Below are 16,760 nucleotides of genomic sequence, written 5' to 3'. Positions count from 1 at the left end.
GTCTTCTTAAACCTAAACTAATTAGCAATGATCAAATTGTGTTTATTTTAAATAGACAAGTACATGATAATATAATAAGAATAAATACATTAACAGACTATGCAATAAAATAAAAAATAACTTTCTATCATTAGTCTCAACTTAGATAAGGCTTTTGACTCAGTTAATTGGTCATACCTGTTTAAAACACTTAAAGTGTATAATTTCTCACCTGACCAATACAGTAACTCTTGTGCTTATGTTAAAAATGTTCTTTCTAATTCCTTTAAATTCCTTAAAATTACAAAAAGGCACAAAACAAGGCTGTCCATTATTGCCTTGACTTTTTTGCATTAGCTATAGAACCTTTTGCAAAGAGTAGTAGATCAAATAGGAATATTAATGGTATCAAAATAAAAGAAGATTTTGAACTAAAGATTCAACTCTTTGTTGATGATATTTTGTTAACAATAGGAAATATAGAAAATGTATTAGAACATATAATTAGTTATGTGAGTCAGTTTGAAGAAATCTCAAACCTAAGATTTAATCATAACACAAGTCCATTATTAATTAATAAAAAAATCATACAAAAATTTCAAACTTCAGTTGGAATAGCAATCAAATGAAATACCTTGATGTAACCATTACCTGTAATAGTAAATAAATGATACAAACAAACTTTCAACAGGTTGTTGATAAAATTTTAAGTTTAGTCACAAATTGGAACACATTCTGCTTTACCATGGAAGAATGATTAATGCTTATTAATAAGCTAATTCTCCCTAAAATATTGTTTGTCTTATCTCCACCAAAAAAATTGAGAAAAAGATTAATAATATTCTACTTAAATTTTTATGGCATATTAATAAACCAATTTCCTTTGGCACAGAAGCAGTTAGGATAATGGTGGAATAGGATTCCCTGATATTCAATTGTATGCTACTTCAGCAGTTGCAAAAGTTATATTGTTAAGGATAAATTCATCTAAATGGAAACAAATACATCAAGAAATAGTAAATAATAAATATATCACAACCAGTCATAAACAAATAGTACCTAATAATTGTATCTGGTTAGTAAAAGATTTTTGCGTAAATGGTATTACACTCTCTTCTCAAATTCCCTATTTAAATAACATCCTTTTCTCTTTCCAAAAGTTTCAAAAAGCAAATAAAATGAAACAGATTGTAGCACATCTTAAAATCTTTAATGTATACAGAAACAGGTGAGCGCTTTCACATCCACTATTGATGCTTCATCAGACCATGTAAAAAGACAGACTAGCAGTTTAAATACAATTTGAAGCAAAGTAACCACTAAAATCATTTAAATACATCACATGACTTAAGGAATAGCTTTAAAGAAACAGTCTCTTTGAGACCGAAACATTTATCAGATTGTAATGTAATAATCCAATGCATTTCAAAAGATTCAGTTTTGTTCTTTTCATCACTCATTCTGAGATCATTATTAATCAATTGTAAAACTAAGAATGAAAGGCTGTGGTCTAATCCTTTATCCATTACGTGTCTTGCTAGTGCATTTCTTATGTCTTGTCTGCGAATATCTCCGATATGCTCGTGAACATGTTCATGCAAAGAACGGTTCGTTTTTCCAAAAATGCTGGACTTTTCTTACATCTGGCTAAATATGCTAGATTTTTACTTGAACTTGAGACACATTTTATTTGCATTTTGGCTTACATATTTACGAGAGGATTTTGCTTGAGCCACTGACATTGAGTTTATTCGTTTGTTTCTTTGTAAAAATTCACATATTCTAACCACTGTATTAAAGACTTAATATTTTTTATGTTTCGAATTGCATTTACAAATGACTGCTTAGAAACTCATAAGTTCATCAAAATGCTAGTATTGAAACAATAAAGTAATTGAATCTATTGGCATCAATTCATAGATGGTACTGATATACTATTGACATTTTAAGGTCCAAATACAATCAAGATTCTGAGGACTGGTTAATTTTACAGATGTGAACACAGAGGTAAATAAGATATTTAACCTAGGTAAGAAATAATTTCCCAAATTATTGGAATTCATAATAAATATCAATAATAATGCAATGAAAAATAAATCATATTTGTCACAATTTTATAAAATTCTTAAGTTAGATTTCACATATTTAGACAATTCCTATTGGAACTAGTCCTCAAAAATTCATAAGACTTCTCTGAAAAATACAAGAAATTAATATTAAAATCTACAGATAAAACTACATCTTCATTATACTGGAAATTTTTCACTTGGAAATTTTTACACAGAGCTTTTGTCACTCCTAACAAAATTACAATTATGTATAAATCAAATAGAATTAAATGCTGGAGATGGGTTTTTGAAATAGTAGCTGATTGGATGCATATGGTATATGAATAAGACATCATCTCCCTTTTTTGGAAAGAAATTAATAACTTTATTCAAGCTCTATGATCATATAGATGTAATATTTCTAAATTTAATGAGATAATTCCAAAAACCCAGGTGTCTCTTCTTTGGTCTATTCTTGCTATAATCAGAAAAGTAATTATATTACTAAAAAGTGGAAAAGTTACCCCCTCTACTTTTGAATTTTATTAGTATGGCAAAAATTGTTTGCAGTAGTGAACTGTGTACTATAAAGATGAGAACTTTTAGTATTACACATTGATATAAATCTTGGGTTAAAGACTTGCTTGAACATTTTTAATTGTTAATGTATAACTTTGATGCATTGATCAGCTGTGGACTTATGTAAATAGTTGTTTGTTTTATAATTGATTTGTTTATTCATTGATCTGATTTTGTTAGTCTTCATTCATTCATCACTGATGGGTTGTTGGTTCCATCCTCGGAACTGAGCCGGCCTTATACCAAGCTTACACCAGCCCAAAACTCTAGAGCTAAGCTTTTACCAATAATACCCTTCTCCCTGTTACCTCAGATCTTGTTTGCCGTAAAGCCGCCTCTCGGCTAAGTCTAGTTTTTTTTGATATTTGACAAAACTTTGATAAGAATTTATTCTTGTATTTTGCTTATCTCTATCTCTTTGTCTGTTGCTACTCTTTACCCTGCATGTGAATCGTCTGATTCCCTTTTTCCTCTAATTACCTTTTGGTAACTTCAGTACCATCGTTGGTGTGGCTTTTCTCCCTACCCATTGTGGTAATCCTTAAATACCATTGCTGGTATTTCTTCCTTCTTCCCCTTACTTTTCTTACCTTTCTTATAAAAAAAAAAATCTTATCTTTCTATTTGTTAATTTGTTGTGTGTGTTCAGTATGTCTGAAAAAAAGGGGACGTCAGGCTTTAAACAATGCCTGAAATGTAGTCGAAAAATGCCTAACAGTGACTCTCATGAGGATTGTGTGTATTGTTTGGGAGTTCCTCATCTCTCTCTGCAACCACCTTCCTCTGCTTCCCAGGGATTTAGCTCCCATACTCTGAACAAATGCAGGAATAAGTTAATTTTAAAGGGCCTCCTTAAGATGTGCTTTTCAGAGGCTCTTTCAGAATCAGATGGCTCACCTCCTCCTAAGAAAGGCAAAAAGAGCCAACATTCTGTACCTTCTTCACCTTCTGGTGATAAGGATAGGCCATCTAAACTGAAAATACCTAAATTGTCATCAGAACAGAAACCAGTTGCTTCGGCACCGACCTCAGTACTGTCAACCTTCTTAGTGTTGTTGGTGCCTGTTTCAGCACTGACAATGTCTATGGCACCATCCATTGCTAAACCACAACTTGTCATCTCCACACCCTCCTCGGTTCCAAGTAGTGCCGTCACGACACAGAGCTTACCCATGGTACCCGTGACTATAATGGACACTCATTCCTTCCTCATCTCCAAACTTGAGACATTGGTGCTGTTGGACACTGCAGCATGGACCCGATACTCCCCATCAGTGGATCCTTTCCTGGGGCAAGATATATAGCCCCTTCCTTGAATGGCTAGAGTCCCCATCGAGGATATCCACCAGATCCACCAGGAGCCTTTCTGAACTAGATGTGGTGCGCCTTGTGGACCAGCTTTTGACAGCCAGGGGGATGCCTACACCTTCTAAGACCCAACCCCCTGTTGGACTTGGAAATATTTCTCCACAGACTCCATCCTATTCTCCTACTTTGACCTCCTTGCAGGTTTCAAAGCCTCTGACACAGATGCTTTTTTCGGTACCCATTTCCTCTGTGCTGGAACCGACCCTTTGGCTCATTCAGAGGCAGGCCTTCCTCAGGTCTGAGATTGGGCTACAGGCTCCTTGGTGCTGAGTACAATTCCGAGCATGTTGCGGTGTCATCCACGGTGCCAGGAGTCCTGTTGGTACTGAACCCTCTTGAGGCTCCTCTCTTTGGTGCGTGCTCGACAGAGCGGGGTGTGACCCTGGTTCTGAGGTTGTCTTTCTCGGTTCTGGGCTCCCATCCCTCTTTGGGCGGGCCTGCTTTCCAGGCAATGGAGAGGATCCTTGCCTCTGTAGGCAAACCTTTGGCATCGGAGCCCCTGACATCTCCTCCCCCTGAGCTGCAGCTGGCACAAGCCACTGTTTTGGAACATCTAGCACGAGAGCCTCAGGAGACCCTATGACAGGGTGCCCCTTCTTTTGAGTCCTCTTCAGAAGTTCTCACTGAAGAGGTACCACAGAAGAAGTCATGCAAGAGAAAGCATGTAGACTCCCTTGAGGAATCTCTAACAGAGAATATGGATTTCAATGAAGGGGAAGGGTCCCCATGGTCACCCCCCTAAAGATGTCTCCTTTGGAGACATCCTTGAAATATTGAAACAGAGGGTTGACTGGAAGCCCAAAAATCCTTCCTCTGAGGAATCCATTTACCTGCAGGCCTTTCGTGCTCATCCATCTACCTCTTGGGTGACCCCACCTGCAGACGAGCTAGTCCAGCTTGTGGTGCAGTTCGCCTGGAAGAATCCTGACTCTGTTGAGCCAATCCTGCGGAGACCAAATAAAATTCTACCCCCCCCCCCGAGGAGAGTCCACATTGGTCTAAAGGTCTACCAGTAGATCCTATGGTGGTGGTGGCAGCGGCCACAAAGGAAGAGCTCACTGAAGAGACTCAGACTGTTCATCCGCCTAACAGGGAGTCCCGGGCAGTAGACAGACTCGGAAAGCGAGTTTTTACTTCTTTGACCTTTGCCATTCAGTCTTTGAACTGTCTGACGCATTTTACTAGGCTCCAAAGAGACTTAATTTCTGAACTGTCTGGAACCTTATCAGGACAGGTGTCTGACAAGGTAAGTAACAAAGTTGTCTTGCAGTTAGCAACCTTGGAATCGATATCGAACTCATCCATAAGGTTAATATCCCATGCAACTGAAGGGGCAGCAAGAGCTGCGGGTTCAGGCATAGTTATGAGACGTCAAGCCTGGATGCATTTTTGGTGATTTCACAGACCCCTTTAAGTTTTCCTTCCTGAACACTCCAGTTGAAGCATCTTCCCCGTTCGGCCCAAACGTGATGGACATTCTAGTCAGGTGTGAGAAGGACGGCAAAACCCTGTCTGCTGTAGGTGTACCCCCCCCCCCAGCATTCCTTCACCAGGAATTAGAGTAGTGGAAAGTTGTGGCACAAAAAGTCTCAGGGTCCTTTTCGTGACACACATGGCGAGTTCACCCCCAGAGGCAGAGAGGATAACTCTTCTGGAATACGCTCATACCAAGGCAGAGGGGGCCCACATAACCAGGGACCCAGAGATTCTTCTGTGGGCAACCCTACCAGTGCTCCTGAAGTACAGCCCGATTGCTTTCCTCTGGAAGCAGTCGGGGGACATTTTCTCTCTGCACCACGCTGCCTGGCAATCAATAACCACTGACTCTTGGGTGCAGAAGATAATAACCAGAGGTTACCACATCCCATTCAATTCTTACCCAAAGCCACTCTGACGAATTCCCAATGTTCCACCCAGTCAAAGGGAACAAGCAGCTCTAGAGATAAAAAAAAAGCTGTGTCAGAAAAGAGTCATCCAAGCAGTCCCACCAGATCAGATCAGATCTGGATTTTACTCAAGATTCTTTTTGGTGCCAAAAAAGACAGGGGACTAGAGACCAATCTTGGATCTTGGCAATTTAAACAAGTTTGTCACCCAAGCAAAATTCCAGGTGGTCACTGTTCCGTCCATTCTTCCCTTTTTGGAGAAAGGCAATAGGATGTGCTCTGTGGACCTTCAGGATGCGTATTACCACATCAAAATGGACAAACACTTTAGAAGGCTTCTTCACTTCTGGCTGGGAGCCATTCACTACCAATTCTGTGATCTGCCATTCAGAGACTCTATAGCCCGCAGTGTTTTCACCAAATGCATGGCAGTAGTAACTGCTCACTTGAGACTACAAGGATTCCAGGTGTTTCCATATTTAGACGATTGGCTCCTTACCGCCCCCACCGAGCATATACTGGTAACAGCCCTAAAATACACTCTCTTTGGCGAACCTTCTGGGAATTTCTATAAATTGGGAGAAATACAACCTGACTCTGACCCAATCCATAGAATTCATAGGAGTAGTGTTCAACACACAGTCCTGTTTAGTCTCTCTCCCAGATCACAGATTAGAAGGACTAAGGCTTCAACTCCAGGTGATACTCTGTCACGACAACGTTTCAGCTCGAGAAGTCCTCCAGCTCCTAGGTTCAATGGCAGCTTCTATACCGGTGGTGCCTCTTGTAAAGCTTCACATGAGACTCTCCAATGGCTTCTGTTATCTCAGTGGTACCCAAAGCATCATCTTCTGTCCTTTCAGATTCGAATAACAAACCGATGCATACAGGACTTAATTTGGTGGATAAGGCCAGAAACAGAACTTTGGAACCACTTCTTCCATCCTTCTCAACCCAGAGCCACTGTGACCACGGATGCTTCCCTGATAGGGTGTGGGGGGGGGCATTTTCAGGGAATGACAGTCCTAGGCACATGGTCCACAACAGAAGCCAATCTACATATAAATGTCCTAGAACTTGAGGGCAGTGCTTTTAGCATTGCAAGCATTTCAGTCTGTCCTTCCTTCTGGAACAATTGCCATCCAATCAGACAACATGTCAGTAGTCTGGTATGTCAACAAGCAAGGGGGAACTAAGTCCTACCCGTTATGTCGAGAGACCATGAGAATTTGGCAATGGGCGATAGCTTCCAACTGCTTTCTGATAGCAACGCATATCCCCAGGATTCCAACGTGATTGCAAACAAGCTGAGCAGATGTATTCTTCTGCCTCATGAGTGGTCCCTCAATCTGTACAAATATTTTCAACCGTTGGGGCCAGCTTTGCTGCGACTTATTCGCCTCCCTGTCAAACCACAAATGCAGCAGTTACTTTGCCCTAAACCCCCACAGGGGAAGTCCCAGATGGATGCTGTAATCCACAATTGTCCGACGGGACTTCTTTATGCTTACCCCCCCATTCCTTTGATTCCCCAATTCGTGAAGAAAGCTCTTCAGTTGAAAAAGCAAAGCGATCCTCATAGCTCCTTATTGGCCTCGACAAGTATGGTTCTTCTTTCTCCAGCCTCACTTACTATGCCGTCCGTGGATTCTGGATCCAACTCCAGATCTGATTTCTCACCCCCAAGGATTGAGCCACCTGAACTTAACCAGTCTCAAGCTGACAGCTTGGTTTCTCCAGTTCCGCTGATAACCAGGCAGAACAACCTTTCCTCCCCAGTACGTGACATTATTCTGGCCTCTCACAAAACATCCACCAGGAAACTTTATCTTGACAAATGGAAGAGATTTTCAATTTGGTCTAAGCAGAGGGAACTAGACCCGTACTTAGCCCCACTTACTGCAGTGCTAGATTACTTGTCAAATTTCTTTGAAGACGGGGCTGCAGCCTCAACTAAATGGGTCCACCTGACTGCCATCAAAAATTTTCATAATGGTTTTGGGAACTCCTCCTTGATCTCACATCATCTATGTAAAACCTTTCTAAAAGAAATTTCTCACATTAGACCTCCAATCAAACAACTGATAGAACAATGAAGTCTCACACTAGTCCTACAATCTTTGACGCAACCTCCCTTTGATCCTGCAGCAACTTGTGACATCAAGTTCTTATCCTGGAAATCTCTTTCTGGTGGCCATCACATCAGCTAGGCATATTTCAGAGCTCCACAATGTATGCATAAAACGTCCCTATTTAATTCTCCACAAGGACAGAGTATCACTCCGGACAAATCCTTCTTTTCTCCCCAAAGTCATTTCTGATCTCTCTGTTAACCAGACTATTGACCACCAGCCATTTTCCCTAACTTTTCAAATAAAGGAGAGTACCGTCTGCATTCGTTAGACGTACACAGACAGTTGAGATTCTATCTAGATAGGACAAAAAAACAATGCGCAAATCAGACCAGCTGTTTATATCTTTTTCTGGTCCTAAAATGGGAAAGTCAGTTTCTAAGGTGACCTTATCTAAATGGCTCAGAGACTGTATACTCTTCATTTATCACCATGAAAATAAACCTATACCACAGAAAATTAAAGCTCACTCCACCAGATTAATGATGACTTTTGTGGCGTTCCACTCAAGAGCTTCTATGGACGATATCTGTGCAGCAGCAATGTGGGCTACTCCTCATACCTTTATAACTCATTACAAATTGGATTTAGTCTCCAGGGGAAGAGCCTGTTTTGGCTCAATGGTGCTCAGGAATATTCTTCCATAAGGGCCAGCCAAGTGACACAGGGTAGCTGGGGACTCTGCCCCATCAGTGATGAATGAATGAGGATTAACAACATCAGATAAAGAAGTTATGTCTTACCATAACGTTCCATCTGTGTTGTCGATCTTCATTCATTCATCACGTCCCACCTTCCTTCCCCCTCCTAAGGATACTTGGGGAGCCCTAGGGTCCAAGTCTTGAATTAGGGTACTTGCTCAGAAACAGCCTGTGCTTTACTAGTAACAGGCAAACTCGATCTGAGTTAACAGGGAGAAGGGTATTATGGGTAAAAGCTTAGCTCGAGAGTTTTTGGCGGGATCGAGCTTTGTATAAAGCCAGCTCGGTTCCAAGGACGGAACCGACAACCCATCAGTGATGAATGAATGAAGATCAACAACACAGATGGAACGTTATGGTAAGACATAACTTCTTTTTTTAAAACGAAATAAGTATATAAGTTATGTATACCTTATGCAGTAATAGTAGTATCAGTGTACAATTTGGAACCACTCTACAGATACACTGGATATGATTATTCATATCCCACAGGATATAAACAAGGAATTTCTGACCATAGAAATTACCTTACTTCTACCATCCAGAGTTCAGATTATGACTACATGATTTTTGGATTATACTTGGGGAGCCCATTTCAAAAAACTTTTGTCCCAGTTAGTGAGAAGTTAACTTTCTGTCAGCATGAAAGAGGTAAGGGTGGTTTACAGGGACCTGACTGCCTTCCAGGCAGTTTTCAGGTAGGTGACCTGCTAATCAAAACTGGACAGTACTACAGTGATGTAATTTATAAACAAGCAGAGAGAATCGAAGATTTTTCAGCCTTGCAAATAGTTTGCAGTTGGGAATGGACTGATCAACACAGTGTTTAACTTCTAACAATGTTTATTCCAGGCTTACAAAATCAACTGGCAGGTGCATTCAGCAGAAAAAATACTTTGGTTTATGAATTAAAACAGGTTCCAGGATTTTTTCATTCAGATACAAGAATGTGGGAATATAGAAGTGCATCTGTTTGCTATCCACCTCACAGCTGACTCAGAATGTTTTCCTTTTAAAACAGGAATGTAGATGCTTTCTGCTTTCACTGGAGCCTGACCTTTGTGTATGACTGTTCCTTAATTTAGAAAGTTCTTCAAGTAAAACAAGTATGGTTTGATTTTTTGAGTTCTCTCTTAGACTAGACAATTTTGGTTTTCATGTTAATGAGCCTGTTTTCTCATCCCACATAGCTGATACAATTGTACTAATTATTGTTAACCCTGCAAAATGGCAAAGTGTTATGTCTCTATCTCAAAACTTTCAGTTTGACACTTTGAAAAATAGAGATCTGGTTCCTAGTAGCAAATTTTTTAACTGCACAATTTCTTAGTATTTTAAAAGAAGCTAAACAGGCAATTACAAGAAAAATGCATTTATGCAAAGGGGTAAGATTTGTTTCCTGGACTGTAATACAAGGCCTGGATCCCATGCAGAGAATTCTCTTCTTGTTTATTCAGAAATGATTTATTCTTCAGTTAAGGTTTGTTCTGCAATCTCTGCTTGTCTGCCAGCTTTGCCATAAATAGGCCTTGATAGAAGGATAAGCTGTTTTAAAGGACTCCTTCACATAAGACTTCCAAGAACATTTCTCTTTTCCTTGGGAATTAAACTTTATGTTACAGAAATTAACTTTATCTCGTTTTGAACCTGCACATTTATCAGTTGAAGTATCTCTTGTATGAGGCACTTTTCCAGTTAGTTTTACTTCTAGCAAAAAAATTTCAGTCTTGCGATATCCTGCATAAACCACCTTACTTTGTATTTATAAGTGCAAGAGCATTATTGAAAACAAATGTTTATCTTTCATGTCAAAAGTAGTTTCTGCAGTTACTCTTGATTAATTAGTAACTGCCAACTTTTACTGCTGCAAAAAAGTCTTGAGACATTTACAGGCATCTGCAATCCTATGCAAGGACTAATGTTTTCAGAAGAACTAATGAACTTTAGCTTTCAAAAAGTGAAAGAAGGCTTGCGAGTTAAGAAATTATTTTTTTAATGGTTGGCATACTGTGCTGCCTTTCTGTATGGCAAAGAAAATAATTGAAAGTGTAGTGACAGCTTATTGCTGCAGAACAGCATCAACATCAGCCACACATTTCAGGAATGTTTTTACACAAGGTATTTTAGAAGCTGTATACGCCTTCACAACACACTACAAGATGGAGGCACAGTCCAAGGGTTGGGCAGGTTTTGACATGGATCTGCAATGTGGATCCTGTAACTGTTCTTCTTCAATGGGTAAGATATTACTGGTTGGGAACTTTGCACAGATGTTATGAGTTATTTAATGTTGTAATCACCTTTTCTGAAGAAGATAGCAGCTCTGTGGGTAAGAATGTTTATCATAACAGTAGATCTGTTTTCATGTTTCCTTGTCCTTTTACAGAATTAAATGTTCTTGTCATAGTTCCCTTTAGTGTTTTTAATTAATTGCATACTAAATGTCCATTAAGAGCCTTAAGTGGTTAATAGAATAGAGGAAATCTTCTGGTAGCACTGGCCTTATTTAGAAACCTTGTGCACCAATGTAAGGCCAGCATTGGTCTTCATAGGGACTGAGGCAGCTTCCTGTTGAAATGTCAACATTTGTAATGCTGAGTGCCAACAGAATGGAAATAAAAAGATCAAAAATCCAAGAAAAGAGCAAATCTTTCTTATACAATTAGTAGTGGATGTTGTTGTTTGTCTTAAAGTTTTTCCTGGTTAGGGGTCGCCACAGCGGAACTCCGATCCACTAATGATTGGCAGTAGATTTTTACAGTGCCGAGTTGCCAGCTCGATGCCCAACCTTCAACAAAGGCATGCCCATTCACGCATGTCTTTCGGAATGCCACCCTACCACGGGGAGGACATGCAGACTCCACTCAGAAGGCACTCCCCACACTCCAGCCAAGAATTGAACGGGAGAACCTCTTGCTGTGAGACAAGTAGTGGATAAGGAGCCTTTATGTGTCATAAGGTATGTTGTCTGTTATTGCTACTTGATGTCAGATTTTTAGTCAGTGTTAGCCCTGCAGCACTTCTGTACATTGCTTAGAAATTTAATTAACTGCTCGTTAAATATGGTTAATTTCTTGGATGTTTCTAATATTTCAGGCAATGAATTCCAAGCTGCTGGTGCAAACTTTGAGAAAACTTTTTCACCCATTGCTTTGGAGAAGTGTGGCCTTGACAGTAATATTGCATTTTATGAATATGACCAAAGGGAATAACTGATGTATAGTTTGTGTGTTTAGTTGTGGACAATAAGATCAATTTAGTACTTTGTATGTGAGAAAGTTTTCTGCTGTTTTTGTTTGAAAACTGCAAGTTAAAAAAATGTGCCACACATTCATTCTGATTTTACTATGTATATTTTAGAAGTAAGGCAGAAGCAGGTCAGATCCCTTTCAGTTTACAATGTGAGGATTGCTACACATACCCTACAGTCAGACACTGCAATTAAATATATTTTATTTTGAAATACCACAGTTATGTTTTGAATAATATAGGGGAGAAAGAAAAGTTTTACCAGTGAGTTAGCCACACCTGCCTTATTCTATAGCACTTTGCTATAGTAATCCATGCAGTGATTAACTACTGGTTAGATATGCACAGTTATGATAAAACTGTTGCTTTCTCTGTTGCTTTTGTGGTTTGTGCAGGTATAAGATAATATATTTGTCTCTTTTTATTAGGGTGTTGGAGTGCACTGTTTGCATGGCTATGGGAGAACTGGTACAATGCTTGCCTGCTATCTTGTAAAGCATAAGAGAATCACTGGAGTTGATGCAATTCATGAAATACGAGCACTTCGGCATGGTTCAATAGAGACAAGTGAACAAGAAAAAGCAATCATCCAGTTTCATCACCATATCAAATAAATTGATCTTGTCTATAAATTAACAGTAGTACTATGTTTAAATTTAGTTTCAAAATTCTATGCACTTTAAATTTGTAACACAAATGTACTGTATTTTCATGGTTCATGGTTGTGGCTGACAAAATGTAGAATACCTGTTCCCTGAAAGGTGCCACCTGGATATGCATTAAATTCTACTGTGAGCACAGTTAAATAGTAGATCTTATTTCCAAGGCAAAAAAAGAGTATTAGTAACTGTTGAAGTAATAATCTGTTTTAGATACAGTGAATTTAAAGAGCATTTCAAAAGTGGTTGTGTGTCTATCCTTTGATGGGCCGGCATCTTGTCAGGGTTTGATGCTCTGATGCATGGCCTGTAATCGCTGGGATAGGCTCCAGTTTCCCCTTTACTTTAAACAGATTGAAAATGTATGAAAGAATGAACGCTAAATCACATTTTTTTGTTTATTATATAACAGAAGTGAGCAGTTTATCAAGTGAAGTAGGCTTAGTGATGTCCATCCATTAAAGGATTTGAATTTCCCAGGACTGCAACAATACTTTTCCTCTCTATTATCTCACCTGGAGTGTGCAGCAAAATATTAACTCTAGGGTTATCATTTTCCACTTGTTGAACAGTATGTCCACCCTGGAAGGCACTATTTTCATTAAGTCCCAAGGAGAAACATTCCAGAAAAAATGCATATGTTAGGTCAGTATACCTTAAGAACTTTTTTTTGAAAGGGCATGCAATATAACTCAAAGCACTATTAACTGAGAGCATGCTGACTCTCCAGATTACCCACAAGATGTGCATTCTAAGTATGTGTGTGTGTGTGTGTGTGTGTGTGTGTGTGTGTGTGTGTGTGTGTGTGTGTGTGTGTGTGTGTGTGTGTGTGTGTATGTGTAGCTTCTTAAGATGGATTTGTGCTCTTCAGGGTTAATTTCACTTGCCTTATGCCCTCTGAGTGCCAGGTTAGACTCCATCTTCTACACAAACCTAAGTTGGATTAAGCTGGTGATTGGAGAATGACTGAATACACAATATATACTAATTTGATACAGTCCTGGTTGAAAATGATTATGTGAGAATGTAAAGATGAAATCTGCATTGGTCTGAAATGACAGTAACTTAGAAAAAATGGCCTCTTACATTACTATGGCCAACAGCTGTAATAAAAAGTGTACTAGATAAAAAGTGTATAGTGTGTTGACTTTGAGAGTTAATGACTGTATGCATGACATATACATCTAGGACATACATTGCACAGGTATTCAGAGATGTACAGATAACTGCAGAGATGTACAGGAGTGTTGAGAGTAAACTTAGCTGATGCAAGTAATTTTTAAGCACAAGAAGTCCATAAAGGATTGTCAGATAACTACTACTAGTACTACATAACAAGGCATAAATACTGAAGATGATTTTTAAGGTGGCATATAGATAATAAAGGCCTTTGGAACAATTTTCAATGAAGTTAGAACACTACAGGTTAAAACACTAAGTCCTATAACAATGACTGTTTCATTGTACCTGGAGGTATTTTTCAAATATATTTTAAATTTTGGGGGTGGACCAGCATCCACATGTCTTTGGTGTAATCCTTGGCTGACTGCATCCCCCCACCCTGTAGGAATGATGCCCACATGGTTGAGACAGTCACACAATAGCAAATGAAAGCACAATAATGTGAAGTAACCATACTAACATTTATAACACAGCAAGAACTGCCATATCTGCAGTAGCAGTAGTAAAACTTTAAAATTGCATGCATCACAAAATTATTTTTCCAAAATACATTAAAAATATGAACATGGAAGCAGTTTGTGTAGAGGACAAACATAGTAACTAGTAGTAATGTTCTATCTGTATCCGATCAGTCTCTCCTCCTTCCACTTCTGTAGATACGTGTACATTGAGCCCTCTGAGCACTGTGAGGATGTAAATGAAGACTGAAATTATTAGCATTCCTGAAAACCAAAAACAACCAAAAAAAAAATCACTTGCTGTAGGAGATATATACATGGTAGGTAGCTGCATGATTGCAAGTATACACCTTAGGACTGCAGGGAGGAGGGATAATTTTTAGCTGCTAATGGCTTTTTCTGATTACACTGACTACAACAAGCAATACTGACGTCACTGTTCTCTTTAAAATGTTTGCATCTTGCAGAGTAGACTTACAATAAGAAGGCATAAGCACCTTGAGAGCTGTGAGAACAACCATAAATACTGACATCCTTGTACTAAGAGCACACTGTCCATCCTCTGCTTAAAATCTGTCTGAAATGCTGATCAGCTTTACACATTTAAACAAAGATGCAAATAAATAGCCATGACATTGAATTTCTGTAGTTAAGTTGAGAGAAGGGGAAGGTGTTCATGAAACAGAGAGAAATAACTGGCAGTGTGTTGGCAACCTGTCATTAAAATGGTGTGGAATATTATTAATGTGAAGTTTTGATCTATATGACATTGATGTAGACGTGCAAGCAAATGAGAAAGTAACCTTTTTTACTCCTGTGGCAAAAAGTGATAAATACCCAATGTTTTATGTGTTATAGCACTGAGTTGAGGGTTCAGTTCCAGATAGCATGCTGTCTGACAGAATTAATGCATATTTTCTAAGAATATGATCAGGCTGTACCATACACAGATCTATAAAACTTCACAATCCTGCCTTTTCATTGTTATTATCATGTATTTATTACTACTGACAATTATTTATATTTTTTCTTTTTTGTGTTCATTTGTGTGCATTTTGGCAGAGCACACTCTTGAGTAGCAGCGTTTCATGGCAGTGAATGAGAGTCCACTGCCCAAAGTACAAACTGAGAAATGTAACTTGTCTTGCCATCAGTAGCGCAATTCACATTGACACAAGTGTATATTGCTACAATACTCTGAACAGCAGTAAGAGACAAAACTCTGCATTGCATCTAAGTATCATTGTAGCACATGGATTAAATGAAATGATTTTAAAGAAACCGGAAAGAGGATGCAGGGTTTGAACCCACATGCAGATTGGAATGTTTGCAGAAGATGTGAAAATGCAGCTTGTGATTTGTTGTGTGGAATATAAATTATTGCATATGTACTTTTGCCTGGGTAATTTAAGCACTGCTTATCAGAACACAAACACGGTTCACTGTCAGAGAAAGTTCATACCATTCTTGTGGGAGGTTGGTGGCTGAGTTCACAGTTACCTATTATGGAGTACGTCCTCATTGCCTTTAGTAGATTAAAATTAGAGAATATAAAGTGATGAATGGGTTGATGTCAAATAATTATACTAAAAAAGAAAAAAAATCTAGTGCTATTTTTCCCTTTTTTGATGAGTAGTTTAAAATAGAAGAGAAACTATGGGTAGAATACTAAAGTTTTAATTCCACCAGTCCTGCAATGTTTAGAGCTTTGCAATGATTTGTACTGGGGCTGGCATAACTTGCATAGTAATTCTGTTTATTATAAGCCTTCATTGTTTTTCTCAGAACTTGACCTTAACAGATCAGCTAATGGTTGTGCACTGTAAGAGTATTTCAGTACAGAAAATGTCTTTGCTATGCTTTTCCTAATCAGTGAGGTCAAATAACTCTTGATATAAATCTGCTTAAACTGCACGGTATTCCCACAAGGAGTACTTTGGACTTGCTTAGAGTTAAGAACCCTATATGGCCCAATGAGAGTCAGCTAACTTGTGTCCACTATCTAAGTCTATGTGGAGGCAGTGGAAATAGTGCTATGGAGAATAAGTGGACAGATTTGCTGGTGGGAATGAAAACTCTTGTTTCTGGATACAGTTACTTCTCCATGTTGAAAGTAGAATTCCTTAATGCCCCACTGGACTTTTTCTGGAAGACAATAAAACTGAGTTGTTTACTTATGTTAGGCCTCACCACACCATTTGCATTGTTATGAGGAAAACAAATGCCGATTAGAATCCAAAACAAGAAAAAATCGGATTGCTACAACTCTATGTGTGTTAACCAAATATAGTATGAAGACTGAGCCAGTGGCATAGCATAGAGGGATAAAGCCCTGACTACAGCCTAGGCAGACTGGGTTCAATTAGCAACTTGGGTGTCTTGAGGTGCTGGAAATAAAGGAATGATGTGCCTACCCCTGGTGGGGGTTAGACACTCTCCTGGACCACTCCTCATGCACTATTCCTTAGGAATGCTGGAGACACAGAGGAGTCCTTCCCTGGCCCTCTTCAAATGCAGTT

General features: G+C 38.9%; 1 protein-coding gene across 2 annotated transcripts in view; it reads left to right on the top strand.

Moving 5' to 3' along the window:
- DUSP23 (dual specificity phosphatase 23) overlaps positions 1-12,748 on the top strand; it is an 85,750-nt gene extending 73,002 nt beyond the window's left edge. For both annotated transcript variants that reach the window (XM_044060038.1, XM_044060037.1), the window contains exon 4: positions 12,371-12,748. In XM_044060038.1, coding sequence (XP_043915973.1) covers positions 12,371-12,556 — 186 coding nt within the window. In that variant the 3' untranslated portion in view covers positions 12,557-12,748. The remainder of the gene's footprint in view (positions 1-12,370) is intronic.
- The last annotated feature ends 4,012 nt before the right edge of the window (positions 12,749-16,760 follow it).

Source organism: Protopterus annectens, chromosome 1.part2 (genome assembly GCF_019279795.1).
Source record: "Protopterus annectens isolate FY-2018-M chromosome 1.part2, PAN1.0, whole genome shotgun sequence".
NCBI classification, from domain to species: Eukaryota; Metazoa; Chordata; order Ceratodontiformes; family Protopteridae; genus Protopterus; species Protopterus annectens.
This window is presented reverse-complemented; position numbering and strand designations above follow the sequence as displayed.